The sequence below is a fragment of the Arthroderma uncinatum genome (genome assembly GCF_011692745.1).
Source record: "Arthroderma uncinatum strain CBS 119779 chromosome Unknown scaffold3, whole genome shotgun sequence".
In the NCBI taxonomy this organism is placed as follows: Eukaryota; Fungi; Ascomycota; class Eurotiomycetes; order Onygenales; family Arthrodermataceae; genus Arthroderma; species Arthroderma uncinatum.
In genome coordinates this window covers 1,708,824-1,719,504 of record NW_022983865.1, presented here as the reverse complement: position 1 = coordinate 1,719,504, position 10,681 = coordinate 1,708,824, and the positions used below count along the sequence as shown (strand labels likewise).

General features: G+C 45.7%; 1 protein-coding gene across 1 annotated transcript; it reads left to right on the top strand.

Moving 5' to 3' along the window:
- Positions 1 to 3,297: 3,297 nt before the first annotated feature.
- Positions 3,298 to 3,579, top strand: GIQ15_04288 (uncharacterized protein; the record flags this gene model as incomplete). Its single annotated transcript, XM_033551705.1, has 2 exons — positions 3,298 to 3,345; positions 3,397 to 3,579. The coding sequence occupies 2 exons, from the start codon at positions 3,298 to 3,300 to the stop codon at positions 3,577 to 3,579; spliced, it is 231 nt and encodes a 76-aa protein (XP_033405435.1).
- Positions 3,580 to 10,681: the final 7,102 nt, after the last annotated feature.

The following is a 10,681-nucleotide window of genomic DNA, read 5'->3' as shown; positions in this document are numbered from 1 at the left end:
TGAGGCTGATCGCTGGGGGAAACTGAGACATATATAAGGAATTTATCGGGACACCAAAAGAACAGACGACTCGTGACCAGCCTTGTATGGCTGGCTGTAAAAGACAACTTATATTGTGTTATTCACCCTATGGAAGGCAGACAGAACTGCAAGCCAACATCTGCTGAAACCCTCAAGTCATCAAATCATCAATAGAACTTCTGAATCTTATTCAAAACGGACCAAGCAATGGACGACTTCAACAAGTGGGTTATCCTGAAATCTTCTAACAATGCGAGTGCTGAATTGTCTAGAAATAAGCCAAATATATCAATCGGCGAGGATGATGGTCGTGCTAAAGTGGTTCCATATCCAGCGGTATATAGATTCCGGTTTCTAGACTTGACGACATCTGTTAATTCGAACAGGAGAGCAAGTTCGCACCCGGAGACGAGGTCTACTTCTACGACCCTAGCACGAACGTTCGGGAAGGCCCATTCAAGGTCTCTTCGGTACCCAATGTGGGAAAGTACAAATTATGTCACAAGAGCGGCCAGCCAGCGAAGGACGGAAAGCTTGTGGATGAGAAGGACTTGAAGTTTACAGATGACCCTTTCTAAGTCAGACGCGGTTTATTATATAAGGTATCGCTCATATTTTTTGATATGTATAAGTTTGACCGTTTTCCCCAACTAGTCATATTATTCCAGAGTAGTACGTATTATAAAATTCTTAGCTATCCAGTGATCATCGAAGACACTATCTGTTTTCCGGAAGCGCATAATCAAACCGGACAGAAAGTCCAATGATCCACAAGGCTCCCGGGAAGAGGTATCCGTATTTTCGCCGGACATAGGTATCTCTGGTAATATAAGCGGCGCAAAGGAAGTTGGTTGACTGGTGACAAAAACTTTGAGTATATCCTCACATTGTAACCGACCTTGGTTTCTGAGTGATAATGGTACCTCCATCGTCATTTCAATGCTTTCCTTTCCGGCAAAATTGCTGCCTTTCGGTGGCACCGCAATATATTCTCTTCCTGATTGCCCATAGAGATTTACTATCTGCCAGGATGGACCCATGTCAAACACCACAATATATAGTGGTTTATTACCGAAATTATTGACTGTCAGGGTCAATTTGTCCTTGTGTTTGACATTAACCTCGAGAGAGCTGACCGTGCTTGTTTTATCGCAGAGCTCAAGGGAAAAGGATTGGGCAAAAGCCGTATTAACGATGCGGTTTTCTATGCCCTCGAAATATTTGAATGCAGCTAGGTGTTCCAAATGTCCTATGGCCAAATCTACTGCGCCTTCTTCATCGATGGGTATATCAGGTACACCAAGGAGTTTCTGATATGAGGAATCTAGGATTCGGTATTTGTCGCCAGCCTTGGTGACATGGAACATGTGATGCTGATCTTCATCATCCTCCTTTGAGATATGTAAGAGGCTTCTCCATCTATCTGTTGCCACCCAGTGGGAGTCATTTCCAACTTCTGGTCCGAGCTGTATTGTAACTTTTCGAGAAGAGAGATATGATAGTGGTCTTGCTTTCCATCCGGTATCCACTTGACCGAGTGATGGTGATCCACCTAATTCCGCTAGTTCCGATCTAAGGCCATCCACAGCATGTATTAGGGCCCTCACTGGCGCTTGCGCTGTATCGTTGAAGATGCCTTCTGGCGTATATGGAGGATACAGAGCGTATTCATCGTTTCGATGGACACCGTGGACTCGCCCTGCCATCAGCCAAAAACGATTCTTATCCTTTAAGACCGAATAAAATCCCGGGTCTGCTGACCTCAGTTCCCCGAAGAAGCAAAAGTTTTTTTCTCCATATCGCATAGGATGTTGGCTGGGCCATGTAGCGTGAAATGCAATGCACAAATGTTGATAGAGGGAGTAATGAGACGCTTCCACGCCATGTTTCCGTAAAGAGACAAGTGTATCGATCAAAAAGTAGGACAATGCTCCAAATTTTTTGCCACAGCCGTACTCGTCATCCCCGAGTTTGAGTTCTTTGGCCACCTCGTGTGGGCCACACGCAGTAAGGATTGTATAACCGTTTGGATTTATCAACCAATCCGGTATCGTACAAGTATCACGCCAGGGAGAGCTTGAATCCGTACGGTTCTGATCTCGGTAGAGAGTCACGTCTTCTTTGTAAAATTTGTCGATGGTAGAGCGATAGTCAACGCATCGAATTCCAGTCTCGTTTGGGTAACTGTTTCGTACAACACTCCCAGAGAAGCAGCAATCAAGGACAACAGTCACAGTGAGGTGGTTGTTCACTAGCTTTTCCATCCATGTTGCCAGAAAATAACCCCGGAATAAACTGCTTCCACAGATTTTATCGAATAAAACCAGCGCCACGTCACCAGTATTCTCGTTTCCGTTCGGTAATCTAGTTGGAATAGTTAATGTACCGTGCCCGGAATAGTGAATATACACAAAATCTCCTGGATTCGCCTTCTCTAACACCTCTTTTAAACTAGATTTCAGGTTTTCACTTGTCGGCCAAGATGATTCTTCCTCGATAGGGAGATTGCTGTCTGGTTGGGGAGGTGTACTTGCAGTGAGCGTGACCACATGTACTGGATTGGGCCCGGATTCTAGATACTCTTTGACGCTCTCGACATCTCGGACAGCACCTTCCAGGCATCGATCATTCCTATAAAAGTTGATTCCAATCAGAATTGCCCAGTGTCTTGTAACAATATTTGGCGATGCCATCCTGACTGAAACCGTAGGGTATGATGCGCACAGTCTTTCCCGTAGAGAAACACTAGGACATAGAGAAGATTTGCTTTTAACACATCAAAGCTTGAGAAACGGGAAAGGGTATACAAAGCTTGAGAAACGGGAAAGGGTATACAAAGCTGAAACAAAATGGGTATGATTCGAGGTGTGAGAAGAGTGGCATATGATTAATCGCTGAAATGAGATCGTTATCGTTGGGCTGGGTCTCGTTGGGCTCTTTCCATGAAGATGAGCTTACCTGCTGATTGGGCAGAAGACGAAACTGCAGCTCAGACTTTCTGTTCGCCACGTCGTGCATGCTCCACCACTTCAACTTCATTGGCCCAAATCGACTTGAACGTCACCAGGGCTTGAGTCTGACCATGAAGAGAACAGGTAAGGAGAAACAGGGGACATAGTATGCTAAATAAGCAGCGCAATGAGGAATTTCTGGATATATAAAGCGGAATCCCTTTTTCCTCCCTCTTCGGAAGCATCTAGCACTCATGATAGACGATCACACATTTTGAGAGCCTGAAATATTCAGTCGCCAATCTCAACCCCTCAAGGTCTCAAGATGCCTCTAATAACGAAGTCTGATGCGTCTAGGATACAGTCCGCCCAGGTAAGAAGCTCTGGAGATTGTTCTGGTCCTATCTTCTGCTAAGCCTGATAGGCACGTGGAGGAAAAGACATGTCGTCAAGTGGGTTCGCGGCTCGTGCCCAAGCCGCCGGAGATCGCAGCAGCAATATCAAGAACACTGGCAATATCAAGAACACTGGCAATATCAAGAACACCGGCAACACTGGCACTCAATTCCTTGGCCAGGGTAGCAAAGGCGGAGCCTCTGGCAAATGAACTTGGTCAATCTTTATTTTGAGAAATTCCACATCGTGGGGAGATTGGAACATGGGGAATTTGTCTTCCCTGCTCTGATATGTCCGCGGCTGAGCAATTTGTCCCTGTTGAAGAAAAACGTATGCCCAACAATGGATTTGGGTGGGGTGGTTTCTCAAATACTTTTAGAGTTCTTTTGGAATACATCAAACCAACTCTTCATTTGTTGCGAATCAAATATTTCACGGGTACAGACGGTTGACGCAAGGTCTTTTGTTTAAATTAAGTAGACCCGGCCTTCCACCTCAGGGTTTTTAATCGGGGGCGAAAGCGTAACCTTCTCACAGGTGTCGCATCATTTACAGGCTTATTTATCATGGACCACAAGAGATCATTTGAATATTCCGGAACCTTCTTAAAAAGGTCGTTTGACAGTAAAGAGCAGCATCCTTTAGCTACTTTTAGTGTAGCCAAATTATCTATTGTCAATTGTACAATCAGATCACGCAGGCCACGATCGTTTTGGATTTCCTCCTGAGGACGAGGCAATAGTTACTTTGTATGGTACTAACAAGTAGAATAACCATGACGTTGTACTTCCCCGTCGCAGCAATCACCAACGACCGTGATATTCCAAATTTTCCAGCCCACCAACCACAGCCCACCAGCCCCTAAGATTCCATCAAGCACTAAGCTAACTCTACCAAAAATGCGTAACTCCTTTTGATTCCAGACTGAACAAGGGTTCGGAGATATCAATGGAGCAGCGGTGTTTTGGAGATCCATCGGCTAAGAGTCGAACGATATCTGCGGAAACCCAGCATATTCCGTCAAAACCGACCAAAAATCATGCTTCTGCAAGAGTGATTTAATGTTCTGAAAGGCAATTCTTGAAATTATATCACACAGCCCCCGATCGGTAGATAGAGTGCTTGTATAAACTTTCCACGATAGCTGGGGAAAAGTCATCCATGTCCCAGCAAGTGCGCACGGCGTCTTCAAACTTTCCCTTGGCTCGGTTTTTCAGATGAGGGATGGAGTATTTCTCCGCAACTTCATACATTCTAGTGTTGAAGAGCATAGGTGAAATTCGCGCTCGGTTGCTGCCACACCCATCATAATCAGCCTCATACATAAAACGGATCATTGCTTCAATGGTACAAGGATCATTTTTCGAAAGGTCAACGGCATTCTCCTCAGTCTCCTAGCAATAACTATAAGCTTCAAGCTAGTGGCATTACCAGGTTAGACAGAGGTTCCAGTTCCCCTCGAATATACGGGTGAAATACTCGGATTGCCCACAGACAACCACCTTATGAACATTGAAGTTGCCATCCGCGGTTCGAATAACAAGGTCGGAACTTGGAGGAATCGAAGTAGTTATAACCTGTTAGCTTTCAATCGCCACCTTCAGATATAAGCTTACCTTTTAAGCTATCTCTAAGCATGTCCTTCTCAGCTTCGCCCATCTCGTCTGCAATGATAGGTGTGATGTCCTTAGCAACAGCGGGAAAGTAGGGGGCCTCCCCACTTTCTTCAGACACGCGGCGTAGTTCTGAATCCTCAACACCAACAGATGCACTCCAGTTCAACCCTTTCTTCCCTTTCTTCCCTTTCTTCCCTTTCTTCCCTTTCTTCCCTTTCTCCTTCGCCATAGCAATCAGTGCCTTATCTGCCGTTTATATTCCCTAGAAGCGCAAGGAAGGCCAACAGAATAGTCACTCTTAGAACCGACACAGGAGCGTCTAGTCCTTGGGCCTGTCCAACGCATTTTAAACGCAATTAAGTAGTATTGCAGTTCCACGTAGTACTTCCAGGCCATTCTTGAAGTCGCAAGTCTTTAAACCCGTTTCAGATTTAACATACGTACTTCCACAGCACAGCCTAGTATAACGTATTCCACCAGTCAACGATCATCACCACTTAATGAACACACCCCAAAAACTCTGCATCCACCAAAACAACCACCTTCCAACAGCCACAAAATGATCAATGAGGCAGCAATTGCTGCTGCGATTGAAGATTTAAAATCGCAAAAGACTCCTAATTACTCACAAACCGCTAAAAAGTTCAAAATTAACCGAATAACGCTGGCGCGGCGGTATCAAGGTGCTGCAGTCTCAAGAGCTGAAGCAACATCTATCCATCGCAAAAAGTTGACAAATGCACAAGAAGAAGTGCTCCTACAGCATATAAATCGATTATCAGAGAGAGGCCTATCACCTACGCCCCAGGTACTGCGAAATCTCGTATACGAGCTCACTAAACAGGCTGTTGGCATCAACTGGGTGGCTCGGTTCTGTAGCCGGCACAAGGATCGCATTAAGAGTCTCTATCTCCGCACCATTGATCAATCCAGGCATGTTGCTGATAATTCCAAGCATTTTGAACACTTTTATGAGCTTGCAAGTACTTGTTTATTAGTAGTTAGCTATTAAATATTGATATTAACCTCTTCTTTAGCTTAGGGAAGCAATAAATAAGTATAATATTACTCCAGATAATATTTACAGCTTTGATGAGAAAGGCTTCCTTATTGGCCTAGGACATGCTGTTAAACGGGTGGTTCCTGTTCATGCGCTTAAAAATAGAAGGATAACAGCTGTACAAGATGGAAGTCGCGAGTTTATCTCTCTACTCGCTGCTGTCTCTGCAGATGGAGAATGGATTCCTCCTACACTTATTTATAAGGGAGAAGGTGATCTACAAGACACCTGGGTGGACGAATTTGACCCTCAGAGAGAAATAGCATATTTTGCAGCATCTCCGAATGGCTGGAGCAATGATAACTTTGGCAAGGAATGGCTTCAAATATTCGATAAGCATACAAAGGCAAAGGCTGGCCGGGGAAGAAGGCTTCTTATTCTAGATGGCCACTCATCTCATATCAATATGGGATTCATCGAATATGCAGATAAAAACCGTATCTTGCTAGTTATCTTACCTCCACATTCAACACACCGTCTGCAGCCATTGGATGTTGGGATATTTGGGCCATTAGCCAGTGCATATTCCCAGGAAGTTGATAATCTCTTACGCAGCGGATATGGGTATCTATCAATGTCAAAGCGAGACTTTTGGAGACTCTTCTACGCTGCATGGAAAAGAGCTCTTACACCAGCAAATATTAAGTCTGGATTTGCAAGTACAGGGATATATCCTATTATGCCTCAACGTCAAATGAAATACTTCGATAAGAGACCTCTAACACCTCCGAATATCGATATCGAGCCTCCTACCCCTATTACTGTACGGGGTCTCCGCCGCGCGGTTAAGAAAGTGCAGCTCCGGCAGTCATTAACCAGCCTTCATATATCAAAGATCATCCGCGCCAGTGAGAGGCTGGTCTTCGATAAAGAGATCTTACTACATGAAAATAAGTCTCTTACAGCTGCACTTATACAAGAGAAGAAGAAAAGGAAGCGAGGCAAGGGCTTAGGCCTATTTGAAAAGGATAAAGCAGGCCAAGCGCAGATATTCTCTCCATCTAAGGTTGAAGCAGCAAGGCAGCGAGCTATCGAGGTAGAGACTAAAAAACAAGATAAGATAGCTCAGGCAGAGGAAATAAAGCTTCAGCGATCGATTTACCGCGATAATAAGACTCAAGAGGCTGCAGAGAAGAAGGCTCAAAGGCTTGCAGATCAACAGCAACGTAAGGAGGCTCTTAAGAAGGCCCGCGAGGAGACTGCAGCACGGCGCGCAGAGGCAGCGATTGAACGGAAGCGTAAAGCTGGTGAATTGGAAGCTGAGCGAATGGCTAAGAAGGCCAAAAAGGCTCAAAACAACGTCTCAAGCCCTATCTCACCTTCCCGATTAGGAAAGAAGAAGACTTCACCTTCTAAGGTTGCTCCTATCGATCCTATTGCTCTAATACCCAATTTCCTATCCCAACCGCGGGGAACCCGTTCCGGGCGAGTTATCAAGCCCAACTCTCGTTTCTTTTCTTAATCTATCTAATTTGTATGTAAACTAGAACCCTACTATCGTTATTTAATAGTCAATTTTATTTGTTATTTACGTTGTGTTGAGATATCTCGATATTTACACGCATGTTTGGACGTAAGGAGCATTTGGAGGTGGTGATCGTTGACTGGTGGTGATCGTTGACTGGTGAGATACGTTACCAAACAAAGCGGTTCTTAAGCTCAATAACCTAATGCAAAAAAAAGGGAATAGGGTAAACTTGTCATACAGTGTGAAAGGGCCACATTGTTATGGTAGAGCGCAATAATTTCCCTAGTACGTCTCCACTGAGATCCAAACACCACGCACTCCGGTGGTCGCGGGCATTAGATAATCCGATAACAGCAGCACTTAAAAGGCGGGATAATTTATTTCCGAGCGCTAGGCGTGGCCGTATCTCTTGATCTTCCGTGGCATGCACCTTAGCGGATATTTTGAGCTTGGCGTACTAGGGAAATTACCGCGCTCTACCATAGTATGGCAGTCAGGATCTAGGGACAATCGTTCCGGTAGAGAAGTTATGAGGAACTAAACGAAAAGCCCATCGGCCAAATCTGCTACTTACGCCGCCGTCGCCTCTTCCCTAGACGCCTCTAACCAGCCCCCGCCGTGAGCATCCCCTCACAAGTCACCATTTCATTTTATCGCAAAAGTCGGAGTCGTAGTCGGAATCTCCCTCGTCGGTTGTGATCGCAGCCGATTCCAGCGCTTCTTTGCGGGCTCTCCTCTTTCCCATTCATCCAGCCTAACCTCTGATTCACTGAAACTACGAATCTGTCCTCGAATGCTGCTCGAACAACCATCCTTATTCCTCTCCTCAAAATGGTACTGGAGTGGGATACAACGAAAAGTACAGCATTATAAATCTTATTGTCTGAGATACGAGATATTTGATTGATTTGATTGGTCAGGTGGGTCTGGAGCAATCTATGAGATTTCAATCTATCAAGCACTGATCATCTAAATACACGATATTGAGCTCCTATTTATGTTCCTCATACGGCCATGTATCTTGCCATCGCGGAGATGCCAGCTACAGCTGAAACAGGCGTTAAAACGCCGGGCGTAGCATTTGTTCGATGATGGAGAGCTGACACTGATATTTAATGAAACGGCGTAGTTGACTAACGTGTTTCGTACGATCAGGCAGTATTACACCGAATCTCCGTTCAACAGATATGGCCACAGTGATTCATGAGTCTCGTCTTCTCTCGCTGGCCGCAGAGAATAAAAACCTTAAAATAGAGAATGAAAACCTTAAGGAGCAGGCGGCGCAGCTCAGAGAGGTGAACCAGCCGGTCATCGCGGAAGCACATCGCCTCAAGGATGCGCTAAGGCAGCTCTGCGGGCGCATCGGTTTGGATTTCGCTGAGATTACTCGTGTCCCAGCATGAATTTTGCTCCAATATGTATGTAAAAGTTAATAGGGGAAGAAGAATCCACAGGTGAAAGTGGAAGGAAAACGCTGAACCAATGGTTTATATATATAGAGTGGCATCTCTTCCCTTTCTCTCACGCTTGACTTCACGGTCTTCACAAACGGCGGTGATTTCAAAATACAAGGATACCTATAATAGCACCGACTGGATGGTTGAATACTTGATGCTATATGAGCAGCAGGGAATTAATCGTCGTCTCCCCAGGCCTGGTATGTATTTAGGGGTCCAGATGCTCTGGTTGCTGTTCTGGGAATATGTTTTATGAATATGTCATATTTGCATTGCTCGCGGCAGATCGGATCCCTAGCCGACATTTACCAATCGACGCCGGTGGTTACATAGGTGTTGGTGTCAAGCCTTTACTGGAATCGACATCCCGAGGGGTGAGAGTGCTAAAGCATCTCGGAGCCCCCGTCGGGTTGGTGAACGTTGGCCGGTTCAGCCTATCTGATGCCACAACTTCGGTCGCTTCATCTTTCGCCCTTTAGCACCTCCCCTACCCCGATGGCACTATCGATACAGTCACAGGATTTACAGAACAGCAGGAGCACCATCAACCACTGCGGGATTCCGCATATTAGAGTCGCGGGGAAAAAACGCCAGAGGGGGGATTATATATTAGTGGCAAACACTTCCTGTCCGTATGGTAATGGCGTACGGCCGAGCTAGTTCTAGTCATAGAATATCCTCTCTACCTCTTTTTTCGCCTCGAGCCCGCCACAGCGGAAGCCAGTCAGGTCGCAAGGCTGGGTGTGATATCGGCAAGGCTGGGTGTGATATCGAAGAATTTTGCGCCCTTGCTCGGATAGGTTTGTAGATGTACTGGAATTCTCAAATCGCACTATTGGGGTTAGGGGTTGTTTCCCCATACCTCCCCACCCGCATGGCTCTGATTAGCACCCAGTCTTGAAAGATCTTACAGAGACCCCTGCTCTAAGCAGCCAAACGGGTGGTTGTAATAGTTCATGCAGGGGAGAGAGAAACAGTCTGGGTCCACCTGTATCTCTGCCATATTATATATATTATTTGCGGTTCTGGGAGGCTCCCTTTCTCTACTCATCTCACACTAATTCTCCTCGTTCGTTTCTCAATTTGCTCTTTTACTGCCTGCCTCACCCATGCAATTGTGGCAAAGGGAGGCACACCCCCTTTCAACAACAACAGCAGCAGCAGCAGCAGGTCGCATGGGAAGTGAGCCGTTTCCATATGACTGCTTAGAGGTAGAAACTCCAACGATGGACGGGCCAATAGTAAGTGCAGCACACCGGTATATGCCTGTCTGGAGCCCATCAAGAATCGGTTCAGGACTCCAACTGACCCAGAGATCGAAATATCAGAGTGGATATGGATCCAACCCCATGCACCGCAGTTTAACAGGAAGTTACCCACAAGACATGTCACTCCCAGTTTTGGTAAGAAAAACATTAGACTGGTTAACGCAGATTGAAACGAAGTAAACCGCTAACTAGAGTATGTCACAGACATACCCTCGTGTAGGGCAACTTCCAGTATCATCTACTGGCATTGATAAGACTGCAGACGATTTCAAAGGGGGCCTGGCTGTCCCCAAATCAAATACTAACAACAGAGTTCGAACTATAAGGCCAGTAAGGCTCAGACGGCGACCAAAGCCTGTAAAAGTGGCCAAGGGAGATGGACCAATGGTAGATGCACCACTAAGTGAGCTGACGAAGAATATACCACACATTCCAATCCGCGAC